General features: G+C 34.7%; 2 protein-coding genes across 3 annotated transcripts in view; both read right to left on the bottom strand.

The window, feature by feature from the left end:
• Positions 1–9,238, bottom strand: part of LOC130230987 (twinfilin-2) — a 29,484-nt gene extending 20,246 nt beyond the window's left edge. For both annotated transcript variants that reach the window (XM_056460333.1, XM_056460334.1), the window contains exon 1: positions 8,863–9,238. In XM_056460333.1, the coding sequence (XP_056316308.1) occupies positions 8,863–8,959 (97 nt within the window). In that variant the 5' untranslated portion in view covers positions 8,960–9,238. The remainder of the gene's footprint in view (positions 1–8,862) is intronic.
• A 3,325-nt stretch (positions 9,239–12,563) lies between these two features.
• On the bottom strand, positions 12,564–19,406 carry wdr82 (WD repeat domain 82). Its single transcript, XM_056460329.1, has 9 exons — positions 19,017–19,406; positions 17,903–18,000; positions 17,343–17,409; positions 17,153–17,252; positions 16,960–17,076; positions 16,717–16,872; positions 14,529–14,598; positions 14,298–14,440; positions 12,564–13,164 (listed from the first exon to the last, which is right to left on the bottom strand). Exons 1-9 carry the CDS (start codon positions 19,175–19,177, stop codon positions 13,135–13,137), a joined length of 942 nt encoding a protein of 313 aa, XP_056316304.1. The 5' UTR covers positions 19,178–19,406; the 3' UTR covers positions 12,564–13,134.
• Positions 19,407–19,736: the final 330 nt, after the last annotated feature.

The following is a 19,736-nucleotide window of genomic DNA, read 5'->3' as shown; positions in this document are numbered from 1 at the left end:
TGAAAATCACTATAGATAATTTGTGACTGATGTAAGCATGAAAGGTTGTAGACGCCACACCTGATCCTGCTTGTTCTTCGGGGCCTTGCTGTATTGTCTCAGTTTACAGTTAATTTCACACTGATCAAATCACACTTCTGTGCAAGGAATCTGCAAGGACTGTAACGAAGCACTGAAAGCCTCCTCATCGTTTTTTTTACTGTGAGCAGTGGTCGCTGGTCACATCCTGGACTCGTAGGCATCAACACTCAGATTAACAGCTCTGCTTCTGTGTGAGCGTCTCTTAGCACATCAATAATCTACTTAGCAGTACATCTGTCCACTTCCCAGCCTGCTGTCCTCAGCGCTTCTCTGAAAACAGACTTAAAAGTGCTAATCTGACGCTTACTGCTGATTTTGCTTGAGTACACACATTTTTATGTGTATAGAAGTATTTTTGTATTTCATGTTTAAATAGTCAGGAAAAAAAACAAGTAGTTGACTAGGATTAAAAATAAATAAAAATTGAAAAATGATCACAATTAACCACAAAATCAAAAACAAACATTAATAGAACATTTATAGAAAAAGAATATTTTAATTAATTTTTTTACTAAAACCTTTTTTACTTTACCTGTCCTCGGGTCTTTACACTGGCTCCCAGTTACATTCAGAATAGATTTTAAAGTATTATTACTTGTCTATGAATCACTAAATGGCCTAGGACCTCAAAACATTACAGATATGCTCACTAAATACAAACCTAACAGATCACTCAGATCTTTAGGATCAAGTAAATTAGAAATTCCAAGAGTTCAGTCAAAGCAGGGTGAATCAGCCTTCAGCTACTGCGCCCCCACTGCTGGAATCAGCTTCCAGAAATGATCAGATGTGCTCCAACATTAGGCACATTCAAATCAAGACTGAAAACACATCTGTTTAGCTGTGCATTTACTGAATGAGCACTGTGCTACGTCCATCAGATTGCACAATATTTTGTCTTTCTTTTCTCTTTAATTTTTTTATAAACCTATATTAACACATTTTTATCTGTTTTATCCTTTCTTATTCTTTTAATATTTTTTATTTTCTTGTTCCTTTTTTTTGTTTATGTAAAGCACTTTGAATTACCATTGTGTATGAACTGTGCTATATAAATTGCCTTACTATATAAACTTGCCTTACTATTATTGTTTTAGTTTGAATATTAATTCATTTATTTTCAGTTAATGTTTAATTTACGTTTGCAGCCAATAATTTGCAGTAAATAGTAAATTTGCAGTAAACAATTTTTTTTTCAGTTATTAAGAATAGTCCTGGCTATGTTTTATCGGTTACAATATGGTTACAATTTAAGGTTAAATATTGCATTAACATGACACAAACAAACAAACTTTTACAGCATTTTAAAGTTTTTTTGATATAACAATACGATGGTTCATGTTTATGTCAGTTCACTAACTAGTGTTATCTACTGTTAACAAATTCTGCAATTAAAGTGATAGTTCACTCCAAAATAAAAAATACTTTCCCTCATGCAGTTTTTTGAAACCTTTATAATTTATTTTTTTTCTGTTGAACACAAAAGAAGATATTTTAAAGAATGCTCACACATCGTCTTTTATAATAGAAAAAAATAATAATATAGAAGTCAATATATGCACAGCTAGTGTTGTTCAGCCAATGATGAGCTTCCGGTGAAAGCTTTATGTGACTACTTTTAATTTCATAAGCTTGCTTTTACAGCATCGATGTTGTAATGTATATCAAATATAATCAGTTAAACAGACTTAAGCGTCCATTTGGTTGTTAAAGCATGAAAAAGAGCCGAAAAAAAACGTTTAAATGCAGGTGCCATCATTAGCAGAAGGCTAGTGTAGAAATTACACTGAAAACACTGTGGTAAAATTAATTTCCATATTTTAAAGACATGGTGGGAAATATAAATTAATGCAGTGCTTCTTGTTTGGTTTGATACCCGCTTTATATTGTATCTCAGCCAGGCAGTGAAGATTGCTGTTTTTTAAAGAAATCTGATCTTAAATGCAGTGATTTTGTATGGGATGACAATTAACCGGAAGACATGGGGTTGGCTGACTAAAAATTTAAAGCCAGTGCGCATATACCCCATTGGTCCCAGCATCCAGCATTCTTCAAAATATCTTCTTTGGTGTTCAACAAAAGAAAGAAACTCAAATAGGTTTTAACCAAGTGAAACATGAATATATAATTAGAGTTTTCATTTTTGGATGGACTATCCTTTAACACTAACTAAAATAAAGACTAGAACATTGTTAGTTCATATTAATTATTATTGTTAACTAAAGCTGATTCAATGTTTTGTCACTGAAACTAAATTCCTGCTATAACTGCTGCAACCATGGTCATGTACTGTGGATTAAAGCATCTAAATGCTGTGCAGCGTGACTGGAAGATTTTGCACCTAGCTGAAATAAACCTTTAATGAGCACACTGTCAAAAACAGCCAGAGCGACATCCACCGCACATCATCCACCCACATCCACCAGTCAATCACCAATCAGCAGTGACCTTGCAGGGGGATTTCCTGATGCTTTACTGCTGCAGCGGCTGCTATTCTGAGCTGCAACACATTCCAGCTTTCAACACAGACACATACTTTCCATCAGCCTTTCCCTCACCCCTACAACACACACATATGTGCCAGTTTCAAGACAAACATATGTCACAAATACACCCATTCCAGAGAATATCACAGATAAACACAGTCTGGCTGAACAACCCATATTCTGCACCATCTGCATACTTTTTTTCTATCACTATGAATACAATCTAGCGCTTGATCATGTGGTTTGCATGACTTACCAATGAGGGTTAGTATACGCATATGACTCGTCCACCAAAAACTGCATTGACCCGTTTTATCCTTCCTGAAATATCATCTCTGTGAGACTTGAAGGCACCCTGTGAACCCCAAACAACTCGATCTACTCAGATCCAGACATCTTCATGCGGTCTAGGCGTCAAACCGACAGTCAAAAAGCATATAGCAACATGTGGCTACAATAGACTGTCAATGGGTGCAACAACAGTCCAATATGGTCATACAGTCTAGCTAGATTATTAGCAAAAATCATGCATGCTTGAGAAAAACATCACGGATAATCATGTGGAAACTCAAGGGTAAAACAAGCTAAAAATGATAAGCTTGCACTTCAGACTATCTACTACTTTATTGCAAGAGGGAGTGGATTAAAGTTAATAATGCAGTAAATAATGTTCAGCTTCTTGCACAGGCTTGTAGTTTTACTTCATAGAGCTTCAGTGTATCATCAGGGTTAATTTTGTTCGTTGAAACACAAAGAGAGTAACATAGAGTAGCTCCCCTTTATAAAAGCAGCCATTAGTGTTTCTTTTTTTATCACAGCTCTGCCAGTGAGAGTGGTTGAGCTCAAGCACATCAAAAGGAAAGCAAATGAGGTGTCTTTAAGGGGGCGGGACTTGTGAGATACTAGACAGTATCCATTTAGACAAGTACAAAACTGCAAGATTTGGATGTTTATATCAGTTTTTTACCATCTAAATGTGAAATTAATTTTTTTAAAGATTTATTTTTGGCGTTTTTGCCTTTATTAGATAGGACAGTTTTGAGACAGGAAGCGAAGAGAGAGAGGGGGTAGGGAAATGTCTTCGAGCTGGGATTTGAACTCGGGACACCTTGACGCGCTACTGCACCATATGTCATCATGCTAACCACGAGGCTATTGCACCGACCTAAATGTGAATTGTCACTGTTTTGTATAGTGGTGTAATGGATCACAAATCTCTCGGTTCAGATTACATTATGGTTTTTTAGTCATGCATTGGACCATTTTTCGGATCAACCAAAAAGGGGAGGAGACAAATGTAATTTGCTTTCCATTTATTACAAAAACAAAACTGCTAGACACTTTTGGTTTAACAAACAGAACTTAGAATCTGTAATTTTATTTTTAAAAAATAAAGAAATTATCAGCTGAGTGAAAATAAATTGTAAAATATTCAGTACTGTGAAAAAATCTTACTACTGCTGCTGATAACGCTAAATGTATAAATCTAATATTATCATTTGTAAACCCATTATTTTTTGTCTCATTTTCAATAAATGATTCAGCTATTCACTCATAAAACTTCATGTTTCATTGCTAAATGTGTCCTTTTTGACAAATTTTTCAGTGGAATATTTTTGATGGCTGGTTGTCGCCTATTTGTTAAATAATGAAATTGCTGTCTATGTAACCCTGTCGGTTCTACGCCACCCAACCCGCTCCAAGCTGGTATCGAACCTGCGACCGTCTGCATGGGAGTCAGGGGCTCTACCAAGAAGGCTAAAGACCATGGCCGCTAGCATCTGTCGCTAGAGCACCTTTAGAGGTCAGAGGAGTGAGGTTTACCTGCACAGCATTTACTAGCTGGCCTCAGTTACACCTACAAGTTAAATGCATATGAATGTGATTTTATTTATCAGTGGTTTTATCTAAACTATAAACTGGTATCCTAGTACTTCTGTATTATTTGACTGTTTGAAAACTAAAGACTGAATCTCTTTCGTGATTTTTGTGTTTTTTGAAGGATTAATAAACACATGCAAATCATCATCATTTATAATTAATGTTGAGTGGGTGTTGATATCCCAATCTTTTAATAATGATTTGTGCAGCTTACACTGAATGCATTAAAGCAGGCTACACACGAATGACAGAAAACACCTTTAATAACCCATGAAACCCATGGGTTGTGATCCATACGAATCAACCGCGATCTGTTACACCCCTAGTTTTGTAGCACACTAGCTTATAAATATCCTTAAAATTAACATACTGATATTAACATCTAAAAACAATTCCGTCATTTCACTGGACATATACCAGCAAATTTTCATTACTCATTATTGCCTTAGGGCCAATATTCACCTCCTATAGGAGTGCTTTTCAATAACATTTCTTATCTTAATAAGATCTTTCCATATTATAATTAAAAACTGTTTTTTATATAACTCATTACCTTCTTTTAAAAATTCAACAAGATGTTTTTAATATAATGCTATAGAATCTTTTTTGGATCCCCAACCTTTCAGTAACAAGTTTTTAAAAGGACAATTTTTTCATAGTTTGAAGAATATTTTAATAACCTACAGAACAATTTTCCACAAAATAAAAAAATGTTTTTATATTAATTTGATGGTGAAATTTTCTATATATGTGTTGTTTCTACATGGAACCATAAATGCTATAAATATCTTTTTTTAAATGTCAGATTCATTCATTCATTTTCTTTTCGGCTTAGTCCCTTTATTAATCTAGGGTCGCCACAGTGGAATGAACCACCAACTTATCCAGCATATGTTTTATGCAGCGGATGCCCTTCCAGCTGCAACCCATCACTGGGAACACACACGATCAATTTTAGCATACCCAATTCGCCAATACCACATGACTTTGGACTTGTGGGGGAAACCCACGCAAAGAGAGGGAGAACATGAAACACACAGAAAAGCCAACTGACCCAGCGGAGGCTCGAACCAGTGACCTTCTTGCCGAAAGGCAAACATGCTACCCACTGCACCACCACGTCGCCTTAAATGTCAGAAACATTATTTTACCCATTACAGGCAACGCTTTACAATAGGGTTTCATTCTTAAATGGATTTACTTATCAACTAATAATGAACAATACCAGAACAGTATTTATTAATCATAGTTAAACATTTACTAATGCATTAATAAAATCCAAATCCATGCTTGTCAACATTAGATAATGTACTAAAAGTTAACTAACAACGAACAACTTTAATTCAATTAACTATTGTTTAAATATTAAAATTAAAAACTTACCCTAATACTTTTGGGTACCTAATAGTTTTGTTCATTTTTTTGTTATATACATTAACTACCATTAACTAATACAACCTGTTACCCCAAGTGTTAGTGTTAAAAAGTGTTACCCCATAAACTTTAATCAATATTCAATAACTAAAGCATAGAAAAAACTCAGGAGAGAGGAAACAGGATTACAGGATCGAACTGCAATATTATGACCAAAAAATTATAATAAAGTTTTCTTTTATTGTCAATTAGTAGAAATCATATATAATTGATTAAGCTACGAAAATAATTTTATGTTATTTGAGCACTTGATGTTTATGATGAGAGATTTTCCCACAGCGAACAATTCACTCAACAAACCTAACAAAATTCTGCTAATCAACTAATCTAACACCTCTGATTGGCTATTGTGTAACGATCTCAACAAAAAGGTTTATGATTGGTCATAATCCTCAGCACTACATGAAAAATAAAATATCTGATCCTACCTGCAAGTCTATATGTAATGTGACATAGTAACCTGCAAGTCTATATGTAATGGGAGTCATAATAGCTCAATTCAAACGTTAAAGATATTGAATTTAAAGGCCTTACCCTGCTACACATCTATTTAAAAGTTTGTGGTCAGTGTTTTAAAACATCATAAAGATCTTCACAAATAACTTTTAATGAATGTAATCCATCCTCGCTGAATGAAAGTAATAATAACACTACAGTCAAAGACATTTCATTGTGTTTCATTCATGAGAATGCATGCGCACTTCTTGAAGTCAGGTTAGGTAATGGCAGAGTGACTTCACTCAAATTTGATAGTGTTTTGCCCTTTCCTTCCCAGCAACAGGATCCTGTCACCTGATAGTGAGCTAACATTTCAACAGTACCTGACACTTGAACTTGTACGCAAACGCAAGCTTGCGCTCATGCGCATTTATTGCAACAGAGAACAGTTCACCATTACTTTGACCTCTGCACGGTTAATCCCTTAAGAACCATCCCGTTTCCACATCAAATGGTGTCATAAGATCTACAGCATCATGCAAATCAGGAATCAAAATACATTGTGAAATGTGTTTGTTCCTGTTTCCTCATGTCAGCTGATGTCTGGACGATAAAACAACAACAAATCAAAATCATATCTAAAATAACTATTAAAACACAACCGATTCTCATATATTAAATGATAATTGCGGTGTAACCTCTTGATAACAAAGTCAATGGATAATGTGACACTATTCGTATATAAGCAAATCAAGCTGTAGTATTGTATTCAGACACAGTGGAAAAGTGTTCTTTGGATTTTTTAAATGTTCATCACAACAAAATAAACAGTCTTTAAGGGATTTTGACTTTTTTAAGGAGTTATTTTGTCTTTTCTTTCAAGTGTCTTACTAACTTTACAGCTTAGTAATCAACCAGGTACATGTTTTATTGACTCTTTCAAGGAGAAAATACTTTAAAAAAAAACTTGTGCCAAAATACATAATCATGTTTTTTACATGCCATTTCCTGTTTTCAGGTATATCTGTATTATTTGTTCAAATCGCAGTTTGCTCATGTAATTTGTTTTTCATAAAATATTATGTGGGGAAAATAATTAAGTTACATATTTGCACAGTTCTGAAGATAATTAATTGAGTATTCTTTCACTAACATAAAAGTGCATACAGTGCTCAGCATAATTGAGTACACCTTATTTTGAAAATTAATAGATTTATCCATTTCTCAGTAAATATGGGTATTGGTGCACTTAAACAAAACAGATTTATTAAACAGATATATTTATTAAAATAATATTTTAGTCACCAAACATATTTAGAAATTGAAAGATAATACAATTAAATTCATGCAAAATATAGCAAAACAAAAATACAACCTACAAAATTAAACAAAATGTTTAAAAATTTTTTGCTCTTGATTTTTCCTCTTTTTTCAAATTTGTACTTAATATTTTTCTATAACATATAAATTTGAGTGTACTAGTTTTCAGACTGCTATTGCAAGTTATTTTGTTAGATAAGCTTCAGATTTGGCTTCAGTACTGACTAATCAAATGTATATGCACAAAATAATATTGAATAGCTTCCTATTAAAAATATTAATTTAAAAGATAGATTTGTGAGGGGTGTACTTGTATTTGCTGAGCACTATATATATATATATATATATATATATATATATATATATATATATATATATATATATATATATATATATATATATATATATAGCTAATAGTAGTAATACTAATTAAAACTTTTAGTTTAAATATTTTCTAGGCTTCATTAGGATTAAGATGGTCAAGTTTCGATCATCAAACCGGTAGGAATTAGTTCAAAGGTGTTTCATTTCAGTCTTTAAGTAGCGTAGAAATGACTTCAGAACTCAGAAGAATAATTTGCTGATTGTTCCCTCATGATTACTTATGAGTGTTTGATAATGGGGGATTTCGTAAAAAGAGTAAAAAAAATTTTAATAAAATAAAAAGGCTGTGGTAAGCATAAATCAATGAGGAAATATTATTAATAATAATTAAACTCTTGTCCTACAACATAAATTGCATAGACTCTCAATCCAATCCTTGTTTAGTTACATACAGTAATAGAAAATAACTATAACAGCATCAGAATTCACATTTCAATATGAGTTTAATGCATGATGCAGGGAAGAAAGTTAAAGAATGGAGAAAATTAATGCAAATGACATTTTACTCCTCAATTGAAAACATAAGAATATCTTGAAAGAACCCATGACAAGTTACTCTTCCACGAAACCACAATTTGGTTTATTGATAAAAAAAATCCATTAATATTGGAGATTCTCAAAATTCTAAACATGCTATTATAATGTACATAGTTTGTGACTTTGTGATTAGACTAATTGGGAACTTTTATCAGAATTAACAACTATATTTTGTAGGATTACGATTGTTTGGAGTTAATCTACAATCAGGTTCATCTTGAATTGGAATTATTGGTAAACAAATACATGTTGGTGGCTTAATTATTTTGTCTTTGAACCCCTCAGACCCCTGCTGACTCACCGTCTCTGATCAACACCTGGATGAGGCGGCCGGTCCCGTTTCGTGCCCGGGCCAAAAACTCCCTCAGCTCCTCTGTAACCACCAGAACCAGAAACATGGCGGGTCAGTGTGGTGCCTTCCCACCCGCCAAGAAGATGGATGAAGCTGAATGCTCAGGTTGGGTCACCTGGAGTATCTTCTTTTACAAACTTTTTTCAAGCAGTGGTAAGTGCGTTAACCTATCAGAAACACGGCGGTATGAAAGCAGCAGAATGAAGTAAATGAATGAGTCTAAATGAAGAGTCTGGTGTTTGACAGACTGTGAGCTATCCAAGCAAGAGGGCATGTGAGAGCAGCAGATGTGTTAGAGAAGGCTCCTGTAACTGGGACAGGATCGTGTGTGCCTGCAGAAGGAACCTGATCTCTCTTGCCCCAAATTTAGCAGGCACACTGTCTGGCCTCGGGTAACAGCCAGACCATCCCCCAGCGCGGCCCCAGTTCTTTAAATCTATTGATTTGAAATCAAAAACATTGCATTTTCAATTAATTACTCAAAACCACAAACAAAAAACTGAACACTACCCTCTACTGAGCAGGTAATGAACTGTATAACGAATTCAAATGTATTTCTGTCATCAATCATACAGTTTTTTTTGGCTTAGTCTTTGATTATCAGGGATTGCCACAGTGGAATGAACTGCCCATTTGTCATCATCTTCCCTCTTTAAAGACAATTTTATAAACTCATTGAGAGAATTTGTTTCGGTTATTACCAGTGGTGGAAAGAGTACTGAAAAATCATACTCAAGTAAAAGTACTATTATTTGCCCAAAATTGTAGCGCAAGTAAAAGTAAATATTACTTAAAGTCTGAGTAAAAAGTAGAACTTTTAAACGTACTCAAGAGTAGAGAGTATTACACTGGGAACGGTTGATGCGTTTACATGCAATTTGTGATTGTGTTTGTAAACGTAACATTCTGTAGTGCATTTAGTGATTGTTTAAGGCCATTTCGGTCATCATACAGTAAACATCCACCCTCTTCTCATCAGTGACATCCAGTCTAAACAGTCTCTGGATCATTGTGTGTAAAGTATCTTCTTGGAAACTTTTAATGCTTCTAATTAGTTTGCTGCATGTCTTAAGGTAGTTCAGTATGATGCGATTTACTTTCTATGTGGGATTTGATTGGACAGGAATCGTAGGACAAATTTTTCTAGTCCACATAGTCAGGAAATAATAAAGTAGTGGAGTAAAAGTAACAATTCTGCACTAAAAAAATACTCAAGGAGAAGTAAAAGTACACATTTTTAAAAATACTAAAAAAAAAAAAAAACTACCTAATTATTGAGTATTTGTAATCGGTTACTTTACACCACTGGTTATTACTATTATTAACTAACGTTTTAGGTTTGAGCTACGGCTGGGCAATACGGCAAAAATGCAATCTCGTTAATTGTTTTCCATATTGAACGATAACGATATACATTTCGATATAAGTTGTAAATGCTTCCAGATTTACAAGAGTACCCCAACAATTGCTAAATCCATAAATTAGAGGGTCGACTAAATGACAATATTTACTGGGGCCGAAAATGACGTACATCTCTAATATCAAAACACTTCCCATTGTTGCACATTTCTTCTGTGTGATTGGCTCTCAGATCAATATAGAGTAAAAAAGTCCAGAGCTTATCATTGTTATTGACATCAATTTTATCGCGATTCGATATAATACCGTTTATCGGCCCAGCCCTAGCTTGAGCTCTAAATTGTAAACATATTTAATCATCATTTTACAAGCTTTTAATCACCTTGTAAAGAAATATTTTAATATTCATTTTTATTTTCAAATGTAACCCTTTTCTCTCTGCTTTATTGTTTTCAAAACATGAATTTTGAGTGTTTTAGCTTGACAATTATGCCTTTATTTTTACACAACAAAGGCCATACAAACTACAAACACGTTAAAAGCGGGGTTAACGGCTATTTTTACCCAGGGTTACAACACCTGCTAAACAGTTTGAAGCTTTTCAGATAGACCATTCATCTCAATATTAATATGCCATAAATGCACAGTGTGGAACAACGAAACTTGAGTGACCGTAAGCCAGTAGTTTGCCCCATATTGGAACAGGCCGATTATCCTGAACACATGCGTTGTGGTAGCCTATTTAACCTTTTGACGAAAATAATAATGTGGAAATATAACTCAATATTTTGAATGATGAACAGCTTCGTTCTCACCTTTACAGCTCCTTTCAGGATAAGCTTGATACAGTAAAGTTCGCAAATTATAAAATGAGGTAAACACAGCAACACTGTAAACAGATGTGCTGCGTTTGTCCAATCATTCTCTAAAATAAATATGCAAATAAGCACGTAACCCCATAGGGGTGCCCAAACTGTTTTTGTATAAAGGCCCAAAAACCAAATATCATTGAGAGCCGTGGGCCGAGGATAAACATACCAAACTTTTTTACATTAAAGTTGCCATGGGTAATTTCCTAATTTATTTCCTAATATTTCAAAATAAATAAAATATTACTTTAAATTGTATTATCTAATGCTGTATAACTTTTAAAACTTCATTCAATCATTTCTTTTCGGCTTAGTCCCTTTATTAACCTGGGTTCGCCACAGCATAATGAACCACCAACTTATCCAGCACGTTTCACACTGCTACCCATCACTGGGAAGGAAATGATAACTTACTGCAATAAAAACAGTCACATTTTTAACAGTGGAGTTCAAGGCTGAATTCTGCTCACCAAAGTCTCTGCATTGTCAGGTGACAGTATATTTAAACAAAATCTGATTAATTTCCACCATTTGATTGAAACATTTAATTTTAGTTAGCTTTTAACAATAAAGCAAACAAACAAAGGGTTACATTTAATTTAAATTGACAATCTCGAAACTATTCCTATCATTCTCCCTCTCTTCTCAGGTGGGATAGTGGGCCAAATCAAAGGTTACCATGGTCCAACTTTGGCCTGCAGGCCCTAGTTTGGGCATTTCTGCCATAAATTAAACAAAATGCTGTGAATGCATATTTTACAGTAAAATAACAAAAACACAATTTTAAGAAAAGCGCAAGGTCTTTTTAGGCCACAAAAATAACTGCTTTGAAAGTCACTGTAATTTTCACATCTCAAAATGAGTATTGCCTTTAATGCAGTTTAATAACATGGCTAAAACATAAGTTTGTTCATTTCTTAACTACACACAATGTACTAATATTATTACTTGATATTTGACATTACAGCTTGATTGAAAATAAAACAAAATATACTGTTTCTTAGATGTGATTGACTGACACAGCTGGTTCTTTAATACACACTTTTGGAAAATTTTATTTGGGCAAAAAAAATTAAATGGCTTATTTTTATTCTGTGTATATTTTTAGTTAAAATTAAGAAATCTTAAAATTAAATTATGATAAATTCATATTGAACATTAAAAGTTTGGGCAACGTGACAAGTTTTGTACATGAAAAAACAAGTTTCCAAGAAATGATTATATTAACTTTCATAGAAGAAAAGTAGAGGAGTAATGTGTGAGGCTACCTGTAACCTGAATAAAAAATACCTATTTGGATTAAAAAATCAAACAAATTACAGTGACAACAAAGCTACAGCTCATATATATAAATGTGATGTTTCCTTAGGTGCAAAATAAGTTACAAAACAAGATGAAGCTTCAGAGAGGGTGGTCAGTGTATACTGATTATAAAATTTGTTTTATAAGCAATTTACAATGCTGATATTACAAGAAAATGCAACAAAAACAGGTAAAATAATGGTATAAAAGCAGTATCCCTCAGATACAATTATATTGGACTACACACAACAGCTAGAAGCATTACAGGTCTGAAAGGCCTCAAAACCAAATCTTTGGAAAGTTGTATAAACATGTTTATTTAAAAAAAAGTTCCATTTACATTTTTTCTTTAGATCGCACACGATACTAAATCTACAGGAGCTGACTTCTGGTATAGTTTGGAGAGCTAAGGTCAATTCTGCAGGATGTTTTACATCACCTCAGTTTCATTGAGCACTGTTACAACCTCAAACAAAACAGAATGTGTGAACAGATCATTTTACAATGTTTTACAAAAACGTTTTAATCATACAAATATAAAATGAACAAAAAAAAAATACAACTCGGCATCAAGCCCAATCTATTTACAGTCCAAAAGTCCCACGGTGAACATCTTCATGTGTGCCAAGAGAAGAGTGAATGATGCCACCTGCTGGAAGAACAACACAGGCCGACTGATGACAGCTGCCCATCAATCATCAATGGTGGGTAACCAGAACGCCTGTGCAGGGGACATTTCAGAATATGTTTGTCATAGAGTGTAATATACATATAGATATCAACTGGCTGACAATTAGTGACAACTGCAGTATTTACACAAATATAAGAAGACTCATAAAAGATTTCAAGGACAATTTGACAACCCTGTGTCCTCTTTTAACATAATTTTCCTTATTTTATTTCTCCAATGATTACTAAAGAAATAAGCAGTGTAACACTACTGACTAAAAATATCTTAAACTAAAAAGACTGTTTTATACAGCTGTTTTGGGTTCATCTCCTGAGTTTTTTTTTTTTAAGTCTGCATAACAATTCCCAAAAATAAACAATATTACTTCAAAACGAGGCTAATATTCTTATTATATACACAAACAAAAACACATCTGCTTAAATATTTGCTTTATGGTTTAATATTCAGACTACAGCGTATAGCAATTTTATTTTTATTCATTCAAATTCTGTGAAACTTTTATAGTAAAATATTATGATTGTCCTAACCGAATGCACAAAGCAAACAAATGCCACTGAGATGAACAGGAATACCAAGGCATACACTGATGGCTGAAGGTCTGGGAATTTTGGCTGATTTGACAACCCATGATGCCATTTCAGACTGACACCTTAACCAACCAATAACCATTGGTTTTGTCTTGCGTCCCATGTAGGTGCATGGAAGAGTCCATAGAATGACTGCCTAGCCATGACGGCCAAGCCACATGCGTCATTCAGTCAGGTCTTTAAACGTTTACAACAACAATGCATCAATATCCTTAATGATCTGTCAGCAAAACATATAGGAAATCAGTAGAACATGTATGTAGACGCAGACTGAGATAAACATTGTAGCAGTTTTTATCCAATGAGACTTGTTTCCAGGTGGACTGATTAAGATTGCTGTATACTCGACTCCCAGAAATCAGAGGACGACTGATGATCTGTAAAGTGTTTCCAGATAAGTGTGCCATATGCATCAGACATTTAGCCGCAGGACCGTGTGACTAACTAATTCATAACTACCTCCAAGTTTCTCCCAAAACTACTTCTGAAAATGTGACATATTGCACATATTCCATACACATCTACAGTAAGTTATGACAAACATCAGATTTGTGTCTACCTTCGGTTAAGTCTTACCATGTTAGAACAGGCACTGGCAAAGGTCATGAATTTGGGGTTAAACTGTAGACAGGTAACAGGACCAGTGTGTTTTCCATCCAGAAGCGCTACTTTCATCCCACTCTCAGCATTCCACACGTGGATCTTCCCATCCTCTGATCCTGCAAATGTTGAGGAGACACGATCAATCTCTGTAATCTCATCTCAAGTCCTTTTGTTGTCCTGTGAGAAGTTTAAGTGAAGACTTACCGATCATAATGAACTGAGAGTCTGGTGTGAAAGAAGCCTCCAAAATGACACCTTTACTGTTGTTATAACCCTGCAGTGAAAGAGAAACACTCTTAAAAGTGCCCTATTATCTTTTTTTCTGATATCATCTAGGGACGCTCTGAATGAATGCACTTGGCCAATAAGTAATTGCATAAAATAATAATAATAATATATATATATATATATATATATATATATATATATATATATATATATATATATATATATATATATATATAATAAAAAAAGCGTCATTTATTATTTTATTAAATAATATTAAGTAATTTTGAAAAACTTTTTACCTCAAAAGATCAAATTACAGTGGTTTAAAAAAAACAAAAACACACAAGCCAATTAAATAACCACATTTTATTGACAGTGAATGAGTAGAGAGGCGTCAATTTACCAGCATTGCCATGACAGCACAGTAGCACTTTAGCAAGCAGCATGAAAAGTATATAAATGTTCCATTGGCATGTTATTTGAGTGGACTTAGCTTTTCCACTAAACATGTGTGGTTTACCCATAGAGAAGTAAGCATAAATGAGCAAAATATCCACAGTGAACAATATATGGAGCTATTTTGAATTGATCACAGCACACACACAAGCTAGTTGATGGCGCCATCTGCTGTTCATGCACTTCGGTCGATACAGCAACTTGAAAAAACTGGATTTCATAGTTCATCACTTTCTGCAATTAGTGTGAAAGCCACTTTAACACCACACAGTGACTACGTCTAGAGGAAGAGTGCATCCAGAGGAAGAGTGAATCCAGACTGTTGACCAATGCTGCATAGCAACCCCATTGGCTCATTTTTTTAAAGGAGAAGAGCTACTATGTCCCACTCTCTCTTCATGTTTCAGTTGTGATTAGGGCTGCACGATATATTGTTTCAGCATCGATATAGTAATGTACGCATCCGCAATAGTCACATCGCAAAGATATGCAATGTTGAATTATAGTTGACCAGGAGGTACAGAATGGTATTTAATCACTGTATTTATGGTATTTATTAATGGAGAATAATTGTGAAAACAATATTATTTCACTTACCTCACTGGCATATAATTTCCCCAAAACAAGCAAAATCTCTTAATTTTCTATTCTTTCTTCTGACAGTGAAAACTAAACAATATTTTTACTTGGTCTTTCTGATACTTGGAACTTTTTTGATGTTTGGACTAGAAACAAGACAAAGTAAGAAAGCATTGTAATTATTCAATTTCTGTATCCGAATACTGTTAGACTCCTTAGTAAACTGTCAAATTGAGCTATTCAAACCATCTTCTGAAACAGTATTCATATCGCAATATTTATCACAGAAAAATAATGTTAGGACTGCGTTGTTTTGGTTTGTGTTTTTGTATGTTTTGTCTGTTGTAGGTTGGGGCGTGCCTTCAGCGCACCTTATGCTCGTCATTCCCCTTTTTAAACTCAGTGAGAGAGTTTGTCAGGGCTGCTGTTCATTCATTGTTTGGGCAGTTGGACACAGCTGCGCTCCAATTTGGCCTTCATGTTTTGTTTTGCATCCATACACTAGCACTGACAACACTTATCGCATCCATTCACTTGCTTTTCATACTGATGTTTTGATGTTAATTCCAATTGTGTTACAATAAAAATTATTTTTGACTATTTCGCCATGTAGTCTCCCTTAATGTTACAACTTTGAGCCAGGTGTAACAATAAAATATTGCAATATCAGATTTTTCCAATCTCGTGCATCCTTAGTTGAGCTTACGTCTAACACTGAATAAAAATGCACAATTCAAAGCACTTCACAAGACCTTTAAAGTGTATAATAAATTAAGTTATTAACCCCCAAATGGAAGATTCTGAACTGCCTGAAATGAGTCATCAGGAATTTCAGGTTTACTTCCTGCATGAAACTACATAGGTTTGTAACTAATTTGTATGCTAGTTTATGGTCTTCATTGGATTGGCTGTCTGTAAAAAAACATCTAATTTGAGCCTCAAAAACTGTAGCTGAAGTCTGAAAACTTTCTGTGCTGCAAAAGCAAATACACATTGCACACACTGAAAGAGAATGTTCCTTTTGAACTTGAGATGAATGCAAACTTAATGTATGAGACCTCCATAATAAATGATGAAATAATAAATGAAAAACTAACAGGAGTGCTTTTACAAAAAATGAATTTCTTACCCCAAACGAGTGAAGAACGGCTCCTTTGAAAGCATCCAGCACTCTGAGCGTTCCTCCATTGGTGGAGACCAGAATGAGCTTTCCATCATTGCTGAACTTGAGACCCGTCCACTCACACGTCCGCTCATATTGCAGTTTAAATGTGGCAAATGGGCCCTGAGACAAGACATTTGTCATTTTTTTTTACCTTTCAAACATCTGATATAACAGTACAGTTCTTTGGATGCACATTTATACAGGTACCTTATCAAAAGAGCGCAAATCGTAAAGTTTGACCATCTCAGAATTCACTCCGGCAGCAAAAATCAACCCCTCAGGATCAAATGAGCACACGGGTTTCCCTTGCAAGTGCATGAGGCCCTGTAACACAACCATGATTAGAATCAAGTACACACTAACAAGAAAAACACATACCCAAAATAAAAAAACTGCTTACTTGACAGTTAGGCGAGCGAAGGTCCCACAGACGAATGGTTTTGTCAAGGGAGCCAGAAATGAATGTGTCATCAACAGGAGACATAGACAGGGCGACAACCCTAAAATAGAATAAAAACCACACAAAAAGCCATATAACTCTAATTTCAAGTACAAAAACAAGACGATGATTTAATGGCATGGTTCCTCACCTTTTATTGTGTCCAGGAAAGTAGCGAATGTACTTATTGTCATGTAGAGACAGGTATCGTATAGTATCTGTGGCAGCACAAATGTGTCAAAGTATAACAACTAGAACAAGACTTTATAAGGGAAAATATAAACATGTACTGTATACGATGTCAGATGAATGGGCTCAACCCTGGGCAAGGCAGTAGTCTGTACAGTTAGCTCCTTAACAGGGCAGAATAACAGACCCTAAAAACTGTACAAACAACTACCTCAACCCAGAACAGGCAAAGATAAACAGCCGTACACAAATATCAGTAGAAAATCTTAAGAAAACCCTCTTATATAACTAATATATACATGATTACATAGAAACGGATGCATATAATTATGAATACGTCTTTATGCAAATGAACTTCGGGTGAAAAAAGGCAGCACACAATTGTCATAACACTGAGAAATATAATAAAACAAGTTAAAACTGGCTCAGTGAACAAGCATTTCACCTCTAAACCTTAAAATAATAGAAATTGGGGGTAAAAAACAGCATATTGTCACACTGAGGTTTGGTAAAAAGTCCTACCGTCAATCTTGTTAGAGCTGTAGACGACGGTGTTGGCGGCATGGGTGTATCTGATGAGATCCACACCATACTTCTTACTGTAAAGCGTCCGTTTGGGTCTGATTTAAAGAGGGAAATGGTTAATCTGGTTTGTTGGATAGATACATGCAGTAGCGTGTGTGCATATCACGCAAATATTCATAACATAATTTGATTTTACAGTCAGGAGGTGGACGATTAGTTTAGAAGGAGGCGTGGAAGCTAACAGTTAGCACGCGTCTGTACATTAGAATCATTTCAGAGAATCGGTTCTTTCTGAGAACCGATTTGAAAGAATCGGTTCAAGATTCGGCGATTCTTTTATGTCACTACGTTATGTCTAATTAGGGTTTTACGAAAGAAAATACATGAATAGTTTAAATAACTGACTAGTCTCAAAACAAGAATATGACTGCAAATAAGTTTTACTGTAGCACATTTTTGTCTTGCTTTCCAGTGCAAATGTCTAAAGGTTCCTTTCCCACATCAATAATATACATTTAAGAAGCAAAATAGTCGTATTTCTGATATTGGTCAAAATGAAGATAATTTGTGATTAAAACACTAACAAACGTGTGCCAATGGGCTCAAAAAGTCGAACAAAAACACTTAATCCAAATAAAGAAGTCGTGTTTGTAGACATTTATTTTACATTTAACGTTATGCTATTTTCTGACTCATATTTGCTCAATTTCTTGCTAAATAACTTATGTTTGACTTACAAATACATTAGAATTACAGAACAAAACAAACAAATCGTGAATCAAATTTAGTTACAGTCATTTTTCAGCAGTTCATTTTTATTTCATAGACTGGAAACAGCTGATAAAACGGAACGAAGCTCCTTGATTCAGTTCAAGTGATTCACTTGAAAGATCCGAATTATAAAACGGAGATCGCTAATAGTACACAAACGCGTTCAAAACTCAGCACTCGCTATAAACATACAGTAAATGTCACAAATTACATTAGTAGTAGATCTCGGTATTTATCCCTTCACAGTAACCCGCATAAAACACAACAAACGCTGAATTAAAACTGAACAACGTCAGTCAGTTGCAGGACAACCATATCGAGTAAACCATAAGCGACTTACTTTCCTTCCTGGCAGTCGTACAAGACAATCGAGTCATCGTCGCTACTCGATATTACAGTTTCTCCATTTGAACTGAAATCAAAACAGTTGATTTTGTCGGAATTCTCCCGAAAAACCTTCGCAACCCTGAAACTCCTCAGCACACTGTCTGTGAGCTTCATTGTGGCCTTTCTTGCCTGGCCAGGCGCGAGGTGTCGTTTCGTTAAAACAGCGAGAAGTTCTGGATCTGGTTAAACAGTCTTGCGCGTTGCGAGTGTGTCGCGATACTTTTGTTGACCGAAAATGGTTTCTAGGTGTGTATTTCTGTCACATTAAAAAAGCCCGCCGACAAAATTGGTCAATGAACTGGATTACGGAAGACGAGATGAAGCTAGAACTAGCAAGACGGTTTACAAAATGGCCACCCCCCTGCGAATGTTTTCAGAATAAAAGTCCCATCTCGATTTAGGCTGACGTTTAAGTGGAAAGGAAGCTTTTTGTTGGTTGGGGTGATTTATTACTCTGTAAATTAACCTTCCATTACGTACACGAAAAACAACGAACCTGACATTTAGTACTGAAATGGCAGCTGTAATGAGGATGCAGAATTTCACATTAGCTCTCCAGCTACTGTTTTGCATTTCTTGCAAGGTTTAGCCTTTATTTTCCAGTAATTATGAAATCACATTTGCAGTTAATAATTATTACATTCATTTCCTTTGCAATTTTTAGTTGTTTTTA

The sequence above is a fragment of the Danio aesculapii genome, chromosome 6 (genome assembly GCF_903798145.1).
Source record: "Danio aesculapii chromosome 6, fDanAes4.1, whole genome shotgun sequence".
NCBI lineage: Eukaryota > Metazoa > Chordata > Actinopteri > Cypriniformes > Danionidae > Danio > Danio aesculapii.
This window is presented reverse-complemented; position numbering and strand designations above follow the sequence as displayed.